General features: G+C 46.0%; 1 protein-coding gene across 26 annotated transcripts in view; it reads right to left on the bottom strand.

Moving 5' to 3' along the window:
• Positions 1 to 44: 44 nt before the first annotated feature.
• The window catches only part of TMEM40 (transmembrane protein 40), a 32,302-nt gene continuing 9,758 nt past the window's right edge, over positions 45 to 22,588 (bottom strand). For 16 of the 26 annotated variants that reach the window (XM_063347548.1, XM_063347544.1, XM_063347540.1 and 13 more), the window contains 12 exons: positions 22,187 to 22,373; positions 13,886 to 21,675; positions 11,184 to 11,240; positions 10,466 to 10,605; positions 9,703 to 9,856; positions 8,498 to 8,605; positions 8,073 to 8,126; positions 7,146 to 7,181; positions 5,654 to 5,689; positions 4,178 to 4,243; positions 3,771 to 3,842; positions 3,209 to 3,688 (listed from right to left, as the gene is read on the bottom strand). In XM_063347548.1, coding sequence (XP_063203618.1) covers positions 3,486 to 3,688; positions 3,771 to 3,842; positions 4,178 to 4,243; positions 5,654 to 5,689; positions 7,146 to 7,181; positions 8,073 to 8,126; positions 8,498 to 8,605; positions 9,703 to 9,856; positions 10,466 to 10,605; positions 11,184 to 11,232 — 918 coding nt within the window. In that variant the 5' untranslated portion in view covers positions 11,233 to 11,240; positions 13,886 to 21,675; positions 22,187 to 22,373 and the 3' untranslated portion in view covers positions 3,209 to 3,485. Of the gene's footprint in view, positions 2,315 to 2,783; positions 2,847 to 3,208; positions 3,689 to 3,770; positions 3,843 to 4,177; positions 4,244 to 5,653; positions 5,690 to 7,145; positions 7,182 to 8,072; positions 8,127 to 8,497; positions 8,606 to 9,702; positions 9,857 to 10,465; positions 10,606 to 11,183; positions 11,241 to 13,885; positions 21,676 to 22,186; positions 22,374 to 22,588 lie in introns of those variants that run through there. The other 10 variants (XM_063347547.1, XM_063347533.1, XM_063347529.1 and 7 more) reach the window with 8 other exon arrangements.

Below are 22,588 nucleotides of genomic sequence, written 5' to 3' on the forward strand. Positions count from 1 at the left end.
AGTCATTGAAAAACCTTTGGGTTATTTAACATTGTGTGGGCAGCAGCGCTTTGCCTGTTGTGTAGCAGGAGCACTTTGCTTTGCGAACCGCCTCCCCTGCTGCGAGCTGTAGCGTGGGAGTGGCTGGGTGTTCACTGGAGGTCTGAGCGGGCTGTGCTTCAGCAGGGAAATGCTAGTCTAGAGTGAATTGAGTCACTTTTGTTCAATGTTTGGTCCACCTTGCTGCTGAAGATTGAAATCGTAGGCATCAGATAGTGAAAAGCAGGAACGTGTGTTGTGGGAGGAGGGTGGCCAGTGCTTCTGCTTCAGTTCCTCCTCTCTGCGTTGCCCCCCAGCCATTTAAAACCAAACACAAGTAAGAAGCAGCCCGTGGGCTGGATAATGTCGAAGAGGCGGGAGATGTACCAGGCCCTGGGGAACCAGCGGAGGCCCAGCAGAGCTGTGGGTGAGCGATGAGCCATGGGCCATGCTGCACTGGGAGAACGGTAGCCCGGTGGGCACAAGCTCTTTTAAGGAGGTTGAAACTCTTCATGGCAACTTGTATCCTGTTTCTGAGTTTCTGACCAGTGCTGCGCAAGGGTGATACATGAGGCCAGAACGAGAGTGTTGCTGTTGGGCAGGAGGCAGGAATGTTTAAAATGCTGAGATGGACTCAAGAAGAAGGATCTGAAAGAAGAGCAGGAAATTCCCAGATACCCGAGAAGAAGCGGCTGAAGGTGTAAGTTGCTTTTTTCCTTAGAACTGACTCTTCTCGCGTGAGCTGCTCTGAGCTGGGGGAGCTGTTTATCTCACGGGGTGGGTTCCACTGGGTGGGTTTTAAATGGTTTGCTATCCATAAACGTTTTGCTTATTTTACCCTGAAGCAGCTTGTGTTTAAGGAAAAAATAAAATGAAAAATTCATTCTGTTGACTGCAGAGTACCAAATTTGAAAACATGTTTAGTACTAAAATATGTTTCTCATCCTGATTATCCCACAAATTACCTTTCAGAAAGATGTTATACAGCAGACGAAACTAAAACTGGCCTAAGCACGACTTTGTTTGCAGACCAACAACACAAAATATACAGTATTTTGGTCTGAGAGAGTATGTCTACAAAGACATGTAAAAAGTACATGTAAATGAGACTATAAACGTTACAAAATAACTTGTATTCATCCTTATTGCCTAATTTAACCCTGACATGTTAGGTGACTGCTGTGCTGCGGTGGTGCAGGCCGCGGGCAATCGCCGGTATTTTTGGATGTGCAAATGGCACTACAGTACACAAGAACACGCAACGCTGGTGCTTAAAATGAAGTACAACTAAAAAGTAAGCTTTCTCATTTTCTTAGCAAGGCTTGAAACTGCTTCTCTCAAACTCCGGGCTGTTTGGGCTAATGGCTTTTAGATCTACATTTCCTTACAATTTCATGTTTTGTAGCTCTCTCTGACTAAGTTGGTGCCATCATCCTTCTATGGGTATGAAGACCTTACATTTTAACTAAAAATCTAAAGGTATTCCCTTTTTTAGCAGTCTGCCTATGATTGCACTAGCCTACATATGTAACGTGTAACATGTTCCTATAAAACGAAAGGAACGTCAAAGTTGCACTTTATTTTACTTGAAGAAGAAAAAACATGTTGGGGGATGGGTCAAATCAAGCACTTTATTTTTCCCCTCAGAAGAAGAGATGAAATTTGCTGCTGTTAATAATCTCATTACTGCACCATTATGTCACTGCGTGTAAAAATCTCACCCAGCTTTCACTGGGTGAAATCATTATACACCCACTATATCGAGTTCTGCCACAACGGATTAATCTGCTCCAGTGCTGTGGCGCTGTTGGGGCTCAGCCGCGAGCCAGCAGCTGGTGTTTGCCTGCTTTGCGGCATCACAAGGGGGGAAGAGGAGGCGGCTCTGTGGCTGCCAAGATTCCTACTGAAACATCCAGAGCCTAATCCAGAACAAGCTGAGGATAATATCGGTCATTTTGTTGATTTTGATTCACCGTAGGCAGACTAATGTGGCTGCACAGGGGAGGGAAGGAGAATGTGTTTATATTTAATGGCATTAAATATAAACCTGCATCTGGAGCTCTTCTGAGCCACCAATTGCTTCAGAAGAAAGAACGGGACCCTGTACCACAGTTCCAGCTTTATTTTTGAGGGGAGGGAATGATCTCTTGCTGTGGTTTAACATTTCAATATTGCACGCTAGCCATTAGGTTTTTATGATTGCCTCATAAAGCAGTTCTTTTAACACCAGATATTCAGACCGCAGGGGTTTGTGGCACTCTCCTGAGTTACTCGTCCTAGGCAGCTTTCCTCATACCTGCAGATGAAAAAAAGACAACTGTCAGGACTACTGTGTTCCAATTGTCACGTAGCTATGCAGCTTTTCGATATTCTTCGTATTTTGTGTTCATGAACATAGATAAACGTGAGCCTGGAGTCTCTCTGAAGACCCAACAAGAGAAACCTACCCCATTCCCTGAGTTTTTAATTGAGCTAAAGAATCCTTATTCAGGCATTGTCAGGAAATACTTAATACCCCATAGAAGGCAGAGTATTAAAAATGTGAAAATGCTCTGCCACATGGAAAGAGGCAAGAATAATTCATATTCAAACCCAAGCAGCTGCAATAGACTGTAGTAAAATATTTATTTTGGTTTGTTTTTTTTTTAATTAAGAAAAGAAGATTGGAAATTGTAATTTAGATAAGCTGGTCTTAAGACTTGACCAAAATGAAGGGCTCAGGAAGGTGCAGGGCACAGGAATGCAGTCAGCAAGATCACTATTACCTGCTGGCCTGAACTTGTCAATCAGAGGAACAAAGCTGTCAAGTACGCTCCGAAGTCGATACACTAATTGTGAAAACAAACAATGTTTTTCAAGTTAAGCTAGACAGCAACAGAAAACATTAAAAAATAGAAAAATGGCAAAACCCAAATGCTGACACTTGCAATATTAATGAACCCAAGGTTACTGTTTAAGCAAGCACTTTGTGATATCATTAATAACAAAGCAGTGACAAGGCACTGTCACAACTGTCACAAGGTCCTGAGAGAACCATCCACAACCTACCAAACACCTTAGCACAAGATTACAAAGGAGAATTCTGTTCTCAGCTGGGAAGCCGTAACTTGCACCTTTCCCACGACATCCCCAGAGATTGCCAAGAGTCTCTTTTTTTTTTTTTTTTTTTTTTTTAAATATTTCCAGTTGGTGCCGCGATCCAGGTTCTGCTGAGAGCTCTTCCTCGGGGTGTTCAGCCACCTCAGTCCCAGGGGAATGAACGGCAGCCCGAGTGCGCAGCACCTCAGAGAGTGGATCTGGGAAGCCGGCCTTGCTGCTAAAATTGTACGTTGTCATGGCAACTCAGCATTCAGCCATTGCTGCAGGAAGAGGTGACGCAGGGACTTGTGATCATGGAGAACAAAAAATGAGTCAGCCCTCTCCCTTCAGTTTATCTCCTGCCAGGCTGTGTAATTGTGAATGAGACGTTACGGGACAGTGATGTGACGAGTTAGGAATCTCAGCGCGAGCAGTTTGATGGACTCGCGTAGTTCATGACTCTGTGACCTTGTGTCCTTCGTGTTGGTACAGAGCCGGCTGCTGTAGATACACTTACCTAGACCAAAGTATATCCCAGTGGTTTCCAGGGAAGCAAAGGTGATTAAACCGATCCCGAGAGAAACAGTCCAATCTAAGACAACAAAATAAATGTTTGGCTTTGTTCATTTTTCTAGTGTGCAATGATTTATCCATCTATCAAAGTCTCGCCTTACCTTTGTAGTAGTAGTAGCAAATTAGTAAAGCTCCAATCGCAAAGCAAAGAATGACAAAATGAAAGAATTCATCTGAAATAGAGAGGGAAAATTAGGTCACAACTGCAGGCACAGCCCTTATGAACGTGCCTTAAGGTACAGTGCATTGCGCAGCAAATAAAGTCCTTTTCCACGAGCTGTCTCATACATTAGACTCAAGTGCAAAACATTTACGCACACAAGTCTTTATGAGAAGCCTTGATAATTTTCATCAAGAAGCCTTGATGCACTTCAACTAAGTGCTCATGTGAAAAAAAACAAAACAAAACAAACCATTTTTTCTGAGCTGGAGATCTTATTCTTGGACTAAGGTACAACAGGGTTGACATCAGTTGAATTTAAAGAAAAAAAAAAAATTAAAAAATTACCATCCTTCCGTATGCCCATCCACCGTACCGTACACTGATGGAGGCGAGTGTTCTCGTCGTCATAGGCTACAAAAAAGAAATATTTTTTATTGCCACGGAACTCTGAAATTAAGGAGTTTTAAGTTTATTTCCCTTTTGTATTTGAAATCAATTCTCATAGCAGAATATATGTAAAACTTTGTTCAAAGGAAAGATCTGCAAGCCTTTCAGAAAGATCAAGTTAGCAATTTTAAAATCATGTCAAAAAGAGCAGGGTTTTTTTACCAAAAAAAAAAAAAAAAAGGATAATCAGATGGTTGCATTTAACAGTACAGAAGTGATTTAGAGCACTCTGGGTCTTTCTGACTAGCCTGGGACAAGCAACAGTCTCAGAGTTACAGCGGGGGAGTAAAGCAGCAGGACAAGGGAGCTTCGGTTTGATTCCCGGGTGCTTTGCACAATCACAGCCCATCACAATAATGTAACCATCGTCATTACTAAGTGTATGAGTACCACCAATCTACTGAAGCCTGCTGATGAAGTATTTCTGCACACACACACCCCTCCTAAATGAAGAACTGTAGCTGACAATTAGTCTCCCATAGATAGCTATACTGATATATAGAAAGAACAGCATAAGAACAAGCTAGATAATTTTAGAGGTTTAAATAAGGAGCATTTTGCTCTATATTAGTTGTGAGCAGAGCTGCCAAATTCTGTTCTTTCTCCGACTGTATTGTCAGAGGTCAGAAAGAGCTGAATATTTTACCAGATTTCCAATGACGTGTTCAAAGCAGAAGGTTTTTTTCCTTTTTTTTTTTGTTGGTCGCTTGAGAAGATCCCCCCAGGCAGTCTGCGGCACATAAGCTTTGGGAGTTGATTCATTGCAAGTTTGAAATGCTGATTTCACTTACTTTGCCTGGCAGTGAATTTAACTTTCTCTAAAGATGTAACAGGAGAGTACTGGAAACGTGCTCCAAATGAGCTACAGCCTTCTGCTATTGTGCTTTTGAACCACGGAGCAACGAAACTTTGCCAAGAAGGTCTGTTCAGGGTCACCTGCTACTGGAGTCACATTTTTGAATTCTGGATTCATTGAGTTCTGGCTTGGCGACAAACTCAGTTATTTGATTATTAATGTTAACATAGCATTGCACTAGTCTGACTCATGACTGTTCCTCTGTGAAGTGGTATGAACGATCTATAGATGTAGAATTTATCAGAACATCAATTCCTACTTGGCAAATGTCTGTCCTGTATTACTCTGCCTCCTGAATGCAGTAGCCCCACCGCAAATTTGTATCACGGAATGATTTGCATAGTATTTCTTCTATTAAAGCATTACAGTGCATTTTAATAACTATTCTCAAACTTTTACTTTTCGATTAGGAAATATCTAGATCTCAAAGAGCTAGTATAGCTATCATCACTAAGCAAAACTCAGTCCTGAAAGTCAGCATCCGTAAGAAAAACTTCTGTTTGCTTGTTTGTATTTACCATCTGCAATGGAATCTTCTTCTCTTCTGATAATCTCTGAAAAGCAACATAATTTTATTATTTCTGATGGTAAAAATACAAATATATTGTTTCCCACCCTTACCAGCACCAGCAAGCATGGTGAGTATTTGCCTATTTGGTGACTTAGTATAGACAAAACAGTACTTGAAAAGTGCCAGGAAATGAAGGAAGTTAAAAGAGCTCAAGAACAGGTAACAATAAAGCTGACTATTCCCATCACTATTCCAGATTCTTTGAAACAGCTGGGCAGTAGGAGATTGATGGCCTCTGTGTTAATGTTCAGTTGCTAGAACTGAAGCTGGAACCAAGCAGAGCTGGGATCGCAAGAGCTGCACGTCTGTGTCACCTGAGCCTGCCCAACGCAGCAGGCGCGGTGTCCTGCACTGCCTAAATATTGTCAGTGTCTCCGTCTGGTGTACTGAAGTAATCCAGAACTGAAGTGACAGAGGCCATGGTGAGAGGTGGGGAGGCCAAATGCCAACTGGAAAAGTACTGTAATCCTCTTTCTGCACCGGGCAATGTGGGGAGAATATCGTATTACAATATATTCCTCTACCCTGCTGTTTTATGGAGCTCCTTGGGGATAGGCAACTCAAAAACCTCCCCTAGCGATTATGCTGCAACTTCTGTCTTCTTCCCAGCTCTGTCCTCAGCTGGGCCGATCCAAGCCACAGCAGCTATTCCCTGCTCCGCAGAAGAGCAGTGCTTGAGCAGGTGTCCTCTCAAAAAGGCCACTCCGCTGGGCCGTCTGCCTCCCACAGCTAACGAATGGGGCGTTAGCCTGGGAGCAGGAGGCATGAGGTCATTAACGCAATCAAGCCACTGAAAATTTCCTGCTCTGGGATTTCTACATCTGTTCTGCTGCTGCTCAGCAGGCGCTGATAAAAGGAAATTTGCCTTTAGACTTGCTGGCTGTTTCAGCCTCTCCACTGGTACCGTTGCTCTGTTTCTTGTCATTTGGCTTTCGCCTGGCATCTTCTGTTGGGGAATGCTCCGTGCTCTGAGCTAAGTGGTGGTGGTGTTCAGAGTGGAGAACCACCGTTCTGCAGAAACCAGGTTCCAGCTCCGTCCCAATCTCGCGTCCCTGTTCAGCAGGAGACAGAGGGCTGCAGGGAACACCGAAAACTGCCTACCTGTCTTAGGAAAGACTGAATAGTTGCCCAATAGAATTGCTAGCTTTCCCCTAAAAAAGGATGACAACTGAGGTGAGCTGATCTTGTGAGAACCTGGCAGGCCTACAAAAAAAAATGGGTTAATCTGCTAGAACACCTTGTACAGGTGCTGTCAGCCAGCCACTATGACAAGCTTGCCACAGAATGTCTGCAGCATGCCCAGGCCCAACACCAGGCTAACTGGAAAGCAATGGATTTACAGCCCGGGGGGTATTTTTTAATATATACACGTGTCAGAAAGAAGAAACTGCAGTTACAGTTTTCCTTCTAGCAGGATAAGGTTGTCTGGGAGCACTTACCTGAATCTCTGTAGGGAACAACCTCTGCTGGTATGCCTAAAATATTATGCAAAGATGATATAGATTAATATCTATAATGAGCATGCATATCGTGCCGCCAGTCCTAGCCCACACAACTCCATTGAAATGAGTGTGGTTGTGTAAAAGTGACAAGGTAGATACCAACTCTAACGCATTAGGGAGGGCAGCTCTGTTGCGGGTTACGCAGTTTGAAAGTGGAAAACATGAATGGATCATTAATCCCCCATATTTCGTCTCTCACAATAGCTGGTGTCAGGTAGAATCGGTTTCCTGTGAGACAAATTAGATCTCCTAATGTCAATTTAAATGAGTTGCTCTTACATCTGGGCCACAATCAATTTAAGACAGTAATTAAATGATTTAAGCCTTAACATTTTTACATCCCTGGTTCTATACCATAAGCTGATAGCTATCTTTGTGTGTTGACACAGCACATTTTCTTCATCTGCGTTGTACTTATTTTCCATTTTTCCTTTGGAAGGAAAGGGAAAACCTTGGGAAGAAGATTCAAGGTGTGGTCCTTGCTGATGATCGCCGGTCAGCGCTGAGGGCTGACGGCAGACCCTGTAAACAGTGGCTGCGGGACATATTTTCAAAGCTCTTGCTGCATTTTGGTGGCAACTGCGCAGACCCAGGCAGCAGGACTTCTCCCACCGCAGTAGATTTTGCTGTTCTCCTGGTTCAACTCTAACCCCAGAGCATGGCTGAGTGTTAGTATTACTTGAGCTTCATATTGTAGGAAATGCCTTTCCTACAGCCAAATTCTGACCCATCCTTTTCCTATGTCTACACACATTAATATACCTTTGTTCAGAAGTCAAACCAAAGAATGCCAGAAATTATCCTTTTTTGGATTTATGTTGGTTGTCCCTAGTAAAAAACAACACTGTTGTCACTTTGTCCTACCTCCAAGTAATTGCCCTTCGGTCTTCTGTCTTCCTAAATCTTCCTCATCACTGTCTGCATAGAGAAAGTGTTTTTTTATCAGATAAAAGAAAAATGTCCCAGCAGTATCAGAAACAAAAGCACTGTAATTGTTTGCTCATAATATGATAATGGCTGTGGGATATGTAGGTAAAAATCAAGGCTTTGAAATGCAAGGATCATTATTAACTGCTTTTGCCTCTGAGCTCTCTTCAAAGCTGGCTGAATAGGAGAAAAAAAATAGCAAATTTTGAAGATGGAATAATTTGTATAAAGGGGTGTAGCGAGACAGCTCTTATTTTAAACACATACTACATCAGCACTGCAAATCTCCTATGTGAATCTCTTATGAACATGCAATCAGACTGAATTATGTGTCAGGGAAAAATAAAATAAAACCTTTTTACCTCGTGTATCTTCATCCGTGAACTCATGGGATGAGCTTTCATCATTTTTTTCCCCTTGTGAAAGCATGAGATTCCTTTCCAATCTCTTCAGGAGTTTCAATTTTTCATCTGTTTTATATGTAGAGAAAAAGATATTAGAAACAACTATTTACATTTTCTCTCTTTTACAATGACAGATTTCACAATGCTTTATTAAAGGTTGTCCGACAGGAAATCAGACCCTTAGTCTTATTTCAGTGGTTTTTTGCACACAAGGAGCGCACAAAGCGTTACAAATGAAAGCATCATGTACACTGCTGTTTAGACTTCCTGCAATGGTTATGGTAGATGCCTAAAGTTTCGAATTCTGGCCTTTAATTTACCCATAATGCTGCCCCTGTGAACATTGCCACTCCCTGAAGCAACAGCAGCTGCAGCTGAGAGCCGCGTTAGCCGGAGAGCAGCTGCTCGCCCTCCCCCGGGCGGTCCCCATCGCCCCGTGCGTTCTGCCGCGGTGCCCGTGCTCACGCCGCGGTGCCAGCACCCTCTTGTGGCACAAAAGCAGAGCCCTCCACGCCAGCCAGGCCAAATCACAGCGGGCTGCTGACTCCCGGGCCAGGCAGCGAGGTGCTCCTGGCTTGCGCATGACTCTTAACAGCTTCAAATTCAGTTTCCTATTGCACAACCGGGAAAACGAGAAGTGCAGTGGAGTCTATTTGCATTTTGCTGCCAGGTTCAGCACCCCGAGCGGCATCCTCTATCCACTCCTCCTAGTTACTACTACATGTGTGGATAGGGTCATTTGCAAAAATATTTTCAGCAGTTCAGCTCAGATTTTTTACTACTATGAGAGCTCAGAGAGTTCCAGGCTGGCTGGGTAACAGTCCATGCAAAAAAGTGTCCTAGGTGTCATCGATCCAGCTAGACAGGAAAAACTGGGGCACCACTTTAAGTAGGAGAAATTTCTTTGGCATCATCATCCCAGGACATCCTCTCTCCTCAAACGAACAAGGTTTTTTTTCCCCAGAAGAAGCCACGTCAAACTAAAGTAAAATACAATCTTTGGCTCCCATTATAGCTACACCTAGCAGTATTTCTAGATATTTTACTTGTTCACTAATGATCACTTCCAAGCATGTATTGGACTTTTCAAACTGGTGACAAGTCCCACTGGCACTGCAAGTAGTTTTAAGAAAATATCTGAAGAACAGCCAGGTAGGACTGACCCTTTCCCTTGGAGCTGGGCAGCTGCCTGTATCCCGCTGGATTGGTTGTCTTCAGCAAGAGGTAAAGAACAGCCATCGCCCGGCCTCCTTTCTTCTCTATGGCTTTCAGGCAGGCTGTACAGCCTCCAGGCAGGACCCTGCAGCTGTTCAGGAGCTGAAAGAAAGGTAAGTAAATAGCAAATACTCCTTCCAATAAAATGTAGCCTGTAAAAACATACCCTGCTATACAAATGAATGTATCTCACCCCATCTGTGGGAAGTGTAATCCCCTGGCCCTACTGTACAAGGGGGAAATCAGGGACAAAGAGTAATGCCGATGATGGGAAGAGAAGGTAAACTCCATTCGGCAACTCGGAGAAGAGCTGTCAACTGAGGAAAAAAACCTGGTGTGTAATAGTTAACTATTTAAAGAGCTGGAGAAATGTAGTTATAGGGTCTGAAAACAGATATGCAATCTCTGCGGTATCTTACAGCAAAATGTCACTAACAATGGTCCTGCCTAGAAAACAGTGAGCTGAACTGATCCTGAGGAATTTACACAAAGCAAATTATTTTTGCACATGGAGAACAATGAAGCAAAAAACAGGGGCCTGGGTCTCATTTATCGAAGCGCCCTTTTACAGCATTTAGCATGTTTTAGACATGTTTCAGCATATCAGATAATTGGACTGCATGTTTTCTCTCCCCAAAGTGTATCAGAGAAGTACGGAAGTATCTGTATAATGATGTCTTACAAAGGATGTATGTTTCTTTAGTAACTTACATTGTTCTTTTCTTCAGTCTTCAGGATAGGTGGGTCAGTGGTGGCTAGATATTTTACAAGTGACTCCCAGAAGGACTGGTTCGTTTTCTCATGATGCTCCAAGTAATTGGCATCAGCAGTAAAAACCCTCTGGAAAATGTCTGGGAAGAGAAACAAGCAAATCCCTGTGCAGCAGCAGAGGTGGGTTGCACAGTAGCGTTCCTGTGGTGCTCCGTGTAGGTGTAGTGACAGGCATCAGATTCCAACATGCTGCCCAACATCAGCATGTTAGCGTATAGGAAAGAGAGTAGAGCTGTACTGTATAAAGCAAGTCAGTCTTCCAGAAATCAGCAGAGAAATACAGATTACTGATGTCTTTGTGATACTATTGTCTCAGTTAGAGAAGCAGGGGGAGTATTCTAGCTGTTTAACGGGTGCCTATTCTGACCATGCTATTTTACAGACAGGCACGAAGACACAAAGGGCTGGATACCAAGGTATTGAGATAGCTCATTAAGCATTTAAATGCACAGCAATATCTCCTTCATGCATCTAAATTCCCACAAGCACATGCCCAAGGCCTGATGAGAAGCTTGTGGAAGAGCTGGGAACTGACTGCTGGTCTCTCTTTTACAAGCAAGGAGACAGAAACAAGTTTCATTGACTCATGACCACTCTAGCAAACACTGTTGTGTAGTGTGAATGAGCTGAAGCTTTGATCTTTGTGTGCTGCCCTTACCTTGCTGTTCTTCAGTAAGATCAGGGAACGGGACATTCAAGTTCTCCATTGCTGGGCCTGTTCAAAAGAGGAGAAAAAGCGTATTTAGAAACAGATCAGTCTGACTTTCTCTATCTTTCTGTCTTACACTTGATGTTCTGCAAACATGGCATCTATCTTGAGGCACTTTAGTTTTGAAATCACTTCTCTGTTGCAATGGGAGTTTCACATCATGATTCATTTACCCTCCTGGGACCCATTCTCGAGAACTCTGAGTGAGTCTTGCTGGGCTGGCCTTTGGTTATTAAGAAAGAACAAAAGTATGATCATCATGAGTAAAACAAAAAGAAGTCCGACTTGATCATTCACATTGTTGTTTTTTTACAACTACCAAGGTGTCTAATTAACTATTTACCACAGAGGTGAGCAACTTAATAGGCCCTGTTCCATTCCATTCCATCTTCCAAACAGAATGATTATTCTGTATCTTTGACACCCTTATACTTAAAAAAATGTACCAATCCGGGGGAATAGCAGAAACAGTTCATAGGAGAGCCCCGCAAGATTTGGAATCCTTGTCTCACAGAAGACTTTGACACTTCAATGTCTGTTCTTCCCATGTTGTCATCTAGAGGAAATTTCCACTAACTTTAGGTTTAGGAATTAAAAATTCTTAGGTGTCGATCCCAGATTTCTTACTAGTATTTACTACGAAAACAAATTCTGACATCCTCAAAATCCAATCTTTCATTTTGTTTTACTAAAATCACCCCAGAAATTTTGTTTTGAGGCTGTTTTATTCTGACAATGCATTTTTTTGTGGTGGCTGTGGTTCTGACAGTTGCCTCCACCTACTGTGGCCCAGGCATCCTGCGTCTTCCCTCATGCAGCATTTCAGCTAAAGCACTCTTGCATTGAGAGGTGCAAAAGAAGATTTTTGGGGAGCCTGAAGTACAGTTTCCGCTATGCAGGACACAATAGGAAAACAGTTTATACACCCACACTTTTTCTTACAATATAACTTAACAATAGCAGATAATACCTTTTATTTAACCACCCAATACACCTGGAAAAACTGGCAAGTTTTTGGTCAAACAAGCTTTGAACTCTATCAGTTAGTCTAATAAGTTTTTATTTCTCCCACCAACCTTGCCTGACTTACAGCCTTTGCCGCTGTAGCTGTGGCAGCAGCACAGTGTGACAGTCGCCAGCGACGTGAGACTGTGAGCACCCGATCGGGAATGCAGGAAACGCATCTGTCCTCTCTGCCCGGGTGAGCAACAGCTGATGTTGAAATACAGGCACCCAGCATACCACACCCTGCATAAACTCATTCTGGACTGCACAATAACAAATGTAATTTCTGTGCAGTTTCGTATCTCCAGCTGTGGTTTTCAGCCTTTTTGAGTATCTTTATTGCCTTCCTATTTACTTAGGTTAAACATTGCAACAGTGTTTGCTTTTGTAACTTAAATCCTTTCAACCTCTCTGTGGACAGCACAGTTGAAATACAAGGCCTAAAGGAACAAAATTACTTTAAATGGCAAAATTTCCTTTCTGATGAATTCAATTTCATAAAAATATTCATTAAAATATCCAAAGATTTTACTGTTGCGTGAAATTGAGGAGGTTTGTCCTTGGTGCTCCTAATACCTAGTGAGGCCACTTTCATCGGCACATTCGAGGTACATTTCATTGGCACATTCGTGTCACTCATCCTGTGACACGAACCTGCTGCAGCAGCTGCCTTATGCCAGCTTTGCATAATCCCAGAGACAAAGCAAGCAGGTAGGCACCAGCAGATCTGTCCCACCACGCACAAAAAAAGAGCAGATGCAACACTGAAGGCAGAGGAGACACCATCCACCTCATTTGGTATCAGAACAATTTACCTTAAAACTGGCCCAAATGACCAGACTGCTCAGCTGCACCAGCAAGAGAGACACATTTGCCTAAAGCACTTACACATCCCGCTCTGATAAGACTTGGATGCTACAAAAGGATCCAGCAGCAGCCAGCATCTTCTCCCATCTCTCTTTCTGTGCCTCCAGCACAGGTAAGCCCAGTCAGTCACCAAGCTTTACACAGTTAAGGAAGTTGGGTACCTAATTTCTCTTAGGCTATGGACAATTAATTCCCCTGTGGCTCTTCTGGAAAGAAAATCAGATCTAAACAAAGGGTAAGTATAGGCATTTAATTATTGTATGTTTTTAAAGTGATTTAGTTGATTATACTCCATAATGAGAGAAGGATGATGATATACTGGCATTTCAGCCTGGCTGTGAGCTCATTGGGGAATGACATGAACAGCAGACCTCATATTGCTTTCCCCACAGTAAATCAGAACTTAATTGCAGTGAGGTCTTTTTAACATCTTAGAATAAAATTTTTGTGCAGACCCAGACTTCTCCTAGTTGTTTAGAAAGTAAGGCTAATAACTGCCATACACAACAACTTTTTGCTTAGCTGCTGAAATATATCCAAGTGAAATTGTTCAAAGGGATAGCAAAACATGTAAATGAAGTAAAATAATGTTGGTTTGGTTTGACTTAAAGACAAAAAACAGGCAATCCTAAACTTTTTTCCTTTGAAACTACTTTTACCTTTCCTTTTAAGTTATGTGCTGACACCAAACCTTGCTAAATTTTTTATTTTAAACACAAACATTAAGTCACTCCCTGCCCTTTTCTCGAACCAACCCAGCCCAGCTTCATAAAGCACACCTGCAAGTCTTAGGCTGGTCCTAGTGGTTGGTTCCACAGGAAGATGTCCTGGAGGCCTGTGGTGAAAGCTGGTCGTTTCTTCCAGCAAGACAACAAAAACTGATCCACGTCGTCTAAGTTTCAAACCGTTCCTAGACCAGACTTCTCTAGTCTCCTCGGGTAATGCCACCTGTGAGATAGTTCTGCTATTCGTCTGCTTGCCTTCCTGCTGTCAAATATAGATGAAATGCAACAGAGAAGCAGCAAAACTCAAAGACTTCTCACTCTTTACAACATTCTTGAACACTGGCAGCTGGAGAGACCCAGCGAGTGTGTGTCACCATGGGGAGGGCAGCTCCCCAGGCTCGGTGTGACCGTCCCCATGGGTGTGAGCAGGGAGCAGGCTCAGCCCGTCTGCCCCTTGCCGCAGCACCGGCTATTCCTCCCTCTCCCGGCTCTCACTGCTAGCCCAGACATGGTGGCCGTGCTGCTGCCAGCCCCACACCCACAAACCCGGGGCCGTTTGCTGCCTGTTTTCCAGCCACACTGGTAAAATGATGGCAGCACTCCTGTATGCGTTTATATACACCATTTGAAATTACCTGGTTTGTATTTCTGCTTACTCACTGTGTGCTCCTCTGTGCGGTCGTTGGAAAGCTCTGAAGGGAAGAAAATGAGCTCATCAGAAGCCAGAAGAGTTCACGTTTGTAGTCTGAGTAGTTAAAGCAAACAAATCTTCCTCGGCACAGAAAATAAGGGGATTGCCACTAGGATTTTATAGAAAAAAAGATATTTAAAAGTTGTGGAAGTCCAGTCAGGAAGACATGGAGGTTACAGGTAAGCCCTGTGCTTTGCCCCCACAGCACCATGACCCCTTGTCAGTGTCTTGATGCCTCGGGGAGCAATAAACAACCAGCCATGTACCAGGAGCCAGGACACAACCCTGAAATGCCCTCAGTCTCAGTCACAAGAAGCTCCCGAACCCCTCCCCGGCGCTCACCTGAGGGCTGTGCGGTGGGTCGGGATCCCAGCGCAGGGTGTGCGCAGCGCTGGCCCCAGCACGCCATGGTGGGCGGGCAGGCGTTGGGGCTGGCGCTGGGGCCTCACGTGGCCTCCCCTGACTCACAGCAAGAGTGGCGGTGGCTCTGCATCGTCCTCTGGCCACCCTCGGTCCCACTCCAGGCGTGACAGGAGGAGCTGTGTGTGTGTTTTCCGTGTCCCTGAGCTCTAGGGAAGGCTGAGAGCCGATCCCACCAGCGTGGGGGTGAGGAGCTGGGCAGCTTCCCAGCCTGCCTCAGGCACCGAGGGGCCTCAGCAGCCCCGACCGGCCAGGACCCGCCAGCCCTCCCCATGGCTGCTCCAGCACAGCCCCTGCTTGGGCTGGAGGCCCGGGCCCGCTTGTCTGGGCTCTCTGGGACACTAAGGGGAGGTCAGGGGCACAGGGATCCCTCTCTGAGGGGAAAAGACTGGGCTCCCATAATGGCGAGTGGGGAGGCTGTGATGGCAGTTTGGAGGCCCAGGCACGCTGCCCTCCTGCCCCGAGCGTACCCAGGCTCAGGGAGGGAGGCACAGGGGGGAAGGCCTGTGCAGCGAGCAAGGAGACGGGTAGTTTTTGTACCACACTCTCAACAGGAAGGGGACATTGCCAGCACAGGGGGTCAGGTCCAGCCTCCTGGGCTGTGGGCCCAGGAAGGGCCCCCGCCATCGTGCCCGAGGCAGGCCCACTGCCCACCTCCCTGTGTCCCAGAGCTGCGGTGTCCTGTGGTGGAGCAGCCGGGTGCTGACAGGGAAGGGAAACCATCCATCACGCCTGCCTCCAGCAATCGGAGAGGGTGCTGCAAAGACAAAGCCAGAGCCATCTCTGCGTTATTGATGTGCTCACCAAGGCACGATAGACTGAGCCATGTTCAAAATCCTCCTCTGCTGTTTGCTCTGCACACAAAGGTGCTGAGGGCTCCTGGGTAGATAAGAGGCACAGCTACCCCTCTGGGGAAAAGGACTCTACACCACCCTGAACAAGTGATAAGCTTGTAAACAGCACAATCTCCTGCAGGTGCTTGGGTTGAATGAGGTGGAGCAGCCTGTGCTGATTGCCAGGAGCCAGCCGGGCTGTGAGGAGCAGTGCTGGCCATTTACTTCCAGGAGGTCCACCCTGCTCGGGCCAGCCCTCAGCCCCCTGGGCATGCTCAACTCCCACAAACTTCCCCACAAGTCTATCATCTGCTTAGTATCAGCCAGGAATCCCAATACCTATGTCAGTTGAAGAAAGAAAATACTAGTAGTTCCTAAGCAAACCTGCCCTGCCTAGCATTTGCTTTCACTATGACCAGGGCTCTCTCCAGTCTCGTCATGCATTTCCACCTTTGCCAGGTACAAAACTTCTCTGGATTTCATAGCTGGAAGTTAGATTTTTATCGAATTAGGTGTGCTTTTCCAGCAACGCACATAATAAGTGAGTGGGTGCAAATCCTCCATTTGTTACACAGTCAAGTGTCATTTGCAGTGCATTGTCTGCTCTTAGAAAGCAACAGGGAGCAGCCTGGGCTGGATCCAGCCTCCAGTCCCCAGTTAGCCTGAGGGAACGGTGGTAAACTGGGGGGTTTCTCTCTGCCTTTTCACAGCAATTGGGTTTGGTAGCTGTAACTCTTATAAATGGCCTCTTGAGTTCTGGTAACAGAAAATATCAGAGATCAGGATGGACAGTCCTGAAAGGCAGAGGTCCTTCAGATCCTTGGGTTGTCCATCAGCAACTTCTCACATACTAGCGACCGCTTGTACGTCCTCACTGCCTGGCTGTGCTCTGGCTCTCCCTCTGTATGGGCTGCTACACGCTCTCGGCCACTCAGGGTACCAATTTACTTTGATTATGGGTTTAATGCTCACTCTTCTCGCAGGAGGAAGAGATACAAACTGTTTCCTTGTAATCCTCACTGCCTTTCTTAGACTAACCTGAAACAAAGCATCCCTCTGTTTGGCTTTGTTTGTCCTTTAGCTGCGGTAAACTCTCTGGTGCTCTCCTCTGAGCCCTTCTCATCCTCCTCTGATGCATGTAACTTCTTCAGCACAACATTAAACTGAAGCCACCTCAGTGTTTTCTGTTTGGGGAGCTGCTCCTTCACCAGCAGACAATGGTTTCTGACCCAGTCAGCCTTCAGCAGAAGGAAACGAGACAGTAGGAAAGGGGGAGGCAGACCTCTCCTGTGCAGGAGAGCAGAAAAAGGAAGCCCAGCTCAGCACCTAACAAACACCAGCTACACTGGTGCTTCTCACTACAGCTGCCCCTGGGTAGATAATTAAGCCTTTCTTATGCCAGTGTCTTGCCTTTGGCCCTTAGTATTGTCACCTAAGGAAGCATTGCAGCTCCTGTGGCCTCCTGAGCTCCTTCTTGGCCTGCTCAGAGGTAACCCAACGTTTTAGTTGCTGGGCTAAAATACAGTTCTGGGTTTGGCTTCATTTCAGTAGGATTTGTGTTACATCCTGATGTAAGAGTTCCTTTTCCTTGGCAAGCATTGCCTCTGGCTAAGCACGATGTTTGGTCACTTGAAAATGTGTGTGAAGAGCAATAGGAGACTGCTAGGGACATTCCAACAGCACCGTGTGTCTATCGATTATACAAGGTGTGGTCATGTTAAGTCATTTATTAAATTAAGCAAACGGTTTCACCCTGGTGCAGTTGGTGCCCGAGGAGGGGGTGTGCAGAGTTGTGTACCGTTCCTCTGCTCTCCTCTCTTCTTCAGGTACTGATGCTTTGGGAGTGACTGGGATGCAGATAGAGAAGGCAATTTATACTTCCTGTAGTAGGTGTGCATTGATTTTCTTCTTTTCCAGTTGTTTTCTTTTGCTTGTTTGCTTGAGGTTGTTTGGGTGTTTTTTTTGAAGCAGGCTGTTTCACTAGTTTTCTGCAAGTGCCTGTTCAAGTGCCTTGTCTCACCTACCCTGACATATTTAATTACATGTAATGTTGAACACTTGAAGCAGCTAATACTCTGCATCTACTTCTGCTGGGAGGCTATTATCTAATTCATTAGAATGCTGTATCATGTATTACATATGTTTATTTTGCCCTTATTTGGGAACTATCTGCTGAGAGAGTTAGGAGAAGGGTGATTCATTCTTTGTACGCTGGGAAAATTGCTTCCAGGAGAGGTTTAGAGACACGAGGCACATGCTGAGCAGCTCGTAAACCTGACACTAATTGGGTCCAGGGTGTGTGCGCGCAGGCGCAGGTTTGTCACACAGGCAGGTTGCATGAGAAATGTAGAAATACTCCTAAACGAGTGTAGGAGGAGCCCAGTGGTGGTACACATTCAGAGTAGTAATTGCTCATTTAGTCATCACATTTCTGACAGATTAAAACACTCCCATGACACTTCTTGCCCTACCCAGACTTTTATCCATGGGGTTGGTTAAATTAGTCCCTTCTGTGTATTTACTTATCTGCTACTTTTTTTTCTCTAAATAAAGTCTGCTTAAACAATTGTGAGACTGTGAAGTACGAGTAACTGAGGAAGGATTACGCTTCGCTGTCAGATGCATTCTGCAGACTACAGCTAGTTTACAGGTACTTTTCTGTTTTTAAACTCTCAACACCTTTGAGAGAGAGAAAGAGAAGAGAAAACAACAAGTAATAGTACAGCCACTGCCCTGACCCCCAGACTATCCCTGAATACCCTCTTATGCTGGGAGATGAAGAGAAAGCAGCTGTTTGCCTTTGGCTGAGGAAGCTGAGGCTTAGCCGTGCAAGTTCTGACAGAATCCTAAGGGAAAGTGGATCACGCTGTACCTTGCTGAGATCTTCTGGAGATCTTTTTTTTCTCATTCTTTATTCTTCTGTGGAATTACTTGCCATAATAACTAATTCGTTCTATTAATATTTCAAACTAATGCAGTCAATTTTTTGCTAAAGCCTATTAAATTTAAGAACATAATTTTTATGTAGAAACACGAGTTTCTTGTTCTACACAGGTTTTTCAGCACCTCTCCTAAACCCCATCAAGAACGAAGCAGAACACTATACTCACCTCTACGCATATTTTTGCTTATTGTTTCCTTAAACTTTTACTTCTAGTCAAAATTACGCTTTCTTCAAATTCATTAGAAGCTTTCTAATCTGATGTGTTGTAGGAAGTGGATAAGGGTGCTATAGCTATAGTCTTATAGTAAAATTTTATTATTTACATTAAAAATCTCCAGTTTCTAATCACGACCGAAACTGTGGCAATAGAGGCTGAAGATGCCCACGATGAAGTTAATGCGTGTTGCAGACTCTATTGACAGACTCTAGAGAAATGTTCTTTGTTTCTCCGTATCACCAATGACAATATTGCTGCTAGCAGGCTCCCCTGCAGATTCTTGTGTCCCACAATTTTTCACTGTTTTGGCCGGGTGTTACGGAGATGCTGAGCAGCTCTCCTGTGCCTTTGTTGACAAGTCGAGTGTGTATAGACTTTGAAATAAATGAGCATCAGATTTTGCTACAGCAGGTCCAGATCCGTGTGGAGCAGCTATTGAGCCACCAGAAGCTCTGTTACGCCAGAGTGCGCATTGCTTAGCTGTGTCACAGGCATACGGACCTGACCCTTAGTATTTTTTGCTGCTCAGAAGGTGGCTGTGGCTGTTCTTGGCAAACGCAGCTCCCAGTTTGGCAAAGGCCAAACGCTCCATGTTTCTGCAGCTCCCCAGAAGGTATTCCTTTTTTCCCTCTGCAAGTGATCATTTCAACATCCGCCCTCTTGTGGGGTCAGAAGTTAGGGGAAAATCCACCAGCCCGTCAGCACTGCTGAACTCCCTGAAAGTCCTTCAGCGTGGACTGAAGCTCTTGTGCAGAAAGGCTGCCATCGCGTGGTCTTGTCCCTGGCCACGGGGACAGGGTGCAGGAGGCTCTTGCCAGCATCCTTGCTCCCACCCTGCCCTCCATATCCCTCTCCGGGGTGATTTTTAGTTTTACTTGGCTCTGCTGATGCAGGCATTGGGTGTCCCAGCCCACTGCAGGGCTGCGACTGCAGCTTGCCGGAACAAGCCCTGCCCAGCCACGGCAGGCTCCTTTGCTGCTGGGCTAGAAAAGGAGAAGCTCTGGCTTTTCTGCCTTTCTGTACATGATGGGGTTAAAGCATAACTGAAGGCCAGCTCAGCCTACTGACTTGCAAAGCAAAAATGTAGTTTCACAGCTCAGACTTCTCGTGGAAATGTGCTGAGTTTCTCAGCACAGAAACACAGTGGCTTAAATGGCAGTCTCTCTTAAAGGCCAGAGACACAAAGGTGGCAGCGCTACTAGATTTGCGTTTCTGCTTCTCTTGTACTTGAAGCTTTTGCCTGAAATGCAAACCCCATCTGGTTTGGCAAGGAGGGAAAGTGGACCTGGGTCTGGCACTTGCTGTACGAGCTATTCCTTTCCTTGACCAGTCTCTAAAACAAAAGTGTCCTGTATTTTTGGAGCTTGGGGTTTCGGCTCAGGAGACACGGTGGTATTAGCATGCGATCATACAGGAAAGGAGTAACTGCTGTAGCAAAGCAGATTCATCGATTGTTCCATCTCATTGTTTTAAGAGTTTCTCCTAGCTGAGGGATGGGTGGTACTAATGTAGGTTGGGTGGAGGAGGAGAGCTGAGCTCTTCCAATCCAGTTCCGGTACTCATCACTAAATATAGAGCTGGTACCGACACAGCACTTCTGGGTTTGCTGTGAAATGTCTGGCATGCACTGGTGTGGATTATTTTTAAAATGTTTTCATGTTTATAGTAGTAGCTTTTGTAGCTGAGCTTTAGCAAACAAAAGAGGGGAGCCAAGGAAACCTGAACCTGGCTCCAGGGCACTACTGGGCAGCAAGGCACTTCCCTGTCCTGTGAACAGTGGCCACAGCCTTAGCAGCACAGCTGAACTCCTACAAATGCTTCAGCCAGCCTTTCAACATGCTGTTCAAGCAGTGGGGTGGCCACCGCTTCATTACTCCCAAGGTAATAAAAGCCTTAATCAGGGAGGGTCGTAGGAGGCTCGGCTCCCAGATGTGGAGATACTCTGCAGCACCCGCAACTGGTGAGATGGCCCATCAAGGACCCATTAATTGGTGAGGAACTTTGTTTTGCCTCCAGTACATTTGCTTGTCAGGCTTGTGTCCCTGAAGACATTCTTGATGGCTTCCCTCTTTTCCTGGGGACCCCATTTGAGGAGGTCCACAGCCAGATGCTGCTGCTGCAATATATGTTCCCTCACTCCATGGATCCACACCAGTCTGTGCGACCAGCCAGGTTGGGCTCCTGTCACTGCCTTCAGCACCAAGCATTGGTCAGGCTGGTGTCACTGACGGTTGCTGGTCACGGCCATGGGCTCCCTCAGACCCTGAGGTCCCCGCTGCTGGTTGGAGGAGCCCTGTGCCTGGCTCCTGCCTGCCAACACCATGGGCATCCATGGCTGCGGCCAGGCGTGAAGCTCAGCCAGTGCTGGTGCCTCACAGGGTTTGCTGTTGGTACCACCTGGACACTTGTGTGACAGCTCTGTCCGTCTTTATTTGGAGAAAAAGGGCTGATCCATGAAGCTGTTGGTTTTATCAGCACACCCCAAGCCCTACCCTGGTGGGGTTGCCTTCAGTCCTTGCCGTAGGGCCAGACCAGCGAGTCCTGAGGGCGGGGAGGCCATTGGGGTGGGGGGGTGCTGGGCTGGTTCCACATCTGCTGCAGGCTGGCTAGGGACGGTCTGGGGGGCGCCGGGCGCCATAGGAGTGTGAGAGCAGTGGCTGCTGGCGTTGGGTCTGGCTCTCTGGGGTGCCAGAGTAACCGCGGGTTCCCAGCTGGGCTCCCGAGGCTGCAGAGAGGAGCCTGTGGAGAGAGGAGGCTGCTGAGGCCCTTGGCTGCAGATGGGACACAGGGACTTTAATCCACAGCACAGTCCAGAGAGGGCAAAGCTCACCACCATGGGCTGAGCTGCTGGAACAACTTGGCTGAGGGGGACACCTACACCTCATGGCACCACGGAGCAGGGGCATTCCTCCAGGCAGGTTCACTAATCAGGAGCGAGCGTTCTAGGGCAGTCTCATCCCCTGCTCTTTCTCATCCTGACCTTGCTTGGCATATGCCTGTCGCTCCTCGGGGCTGCTCTTTTGCAGGCAGGGCCAGTTTGAGCTAACACTGACCCCAGCTAGAGTGGGCTCCTGAGAAGGTGGCCCAGGAATTAAGAGGCAAATTAAAGCATCTGCCAGCAGCAGAAACCTCAGCAAAGTTTTTTGGCCAACCACCAACTTGCCACTCCACAACCAACTGACTAGAAATGCTTCCTGGCTACAAGCAGCCACCTAAGGAAGCAGCAGGGGGTGAAAAATCAGTGACTCACTGTTGTCTCTTCCTCCACTGATGGACTATGACACAGCACAACAGTGTTGCAAATAGCAGGGAAACCACAAGTGCAGCTGTGCTTATCATACAGCGCCTTCACACATCTTCAGCGCAGACAACACCGAAGTAAACACTTGTGGTCTTCTGGGGGTTGGCAACAGTTGTGGATCTCCCATTGACCGCATCTGGAGGAGCAATTTAGGATGTTAGTCCATCCTGTGCACCACTGGTAAACTTGCAGCACATTTGATACAGCCAGGATGTCCTCCTGTTTCCCCCACTGCTGGTGCCTGGAGGCACGCTCCCACACTTTGGAACAGGTTGTCCCACCGAACAAAGCTCAGAAGGCCAGAGGGAGAACGTGTAGGGGAATGCAGCTGCCTGAGCAGTTGCTCCTTCG

The sequence above is a fragment of the Chroicocephalus ridibundus genome, chromosome 10 (genome assembly GCF_963924245.1).
Source record: "Chroicocephalus ridibundus chromosome 10, bChrRid1.1, whole genome shotgun sequence".
Classification (NCBI taxonomy): Eukaryota; Metazoa; Chordata; class Aves; order Charadriiformes; family Laridae; genus Chroicocephalus; species Chroicocephalus ridibundus.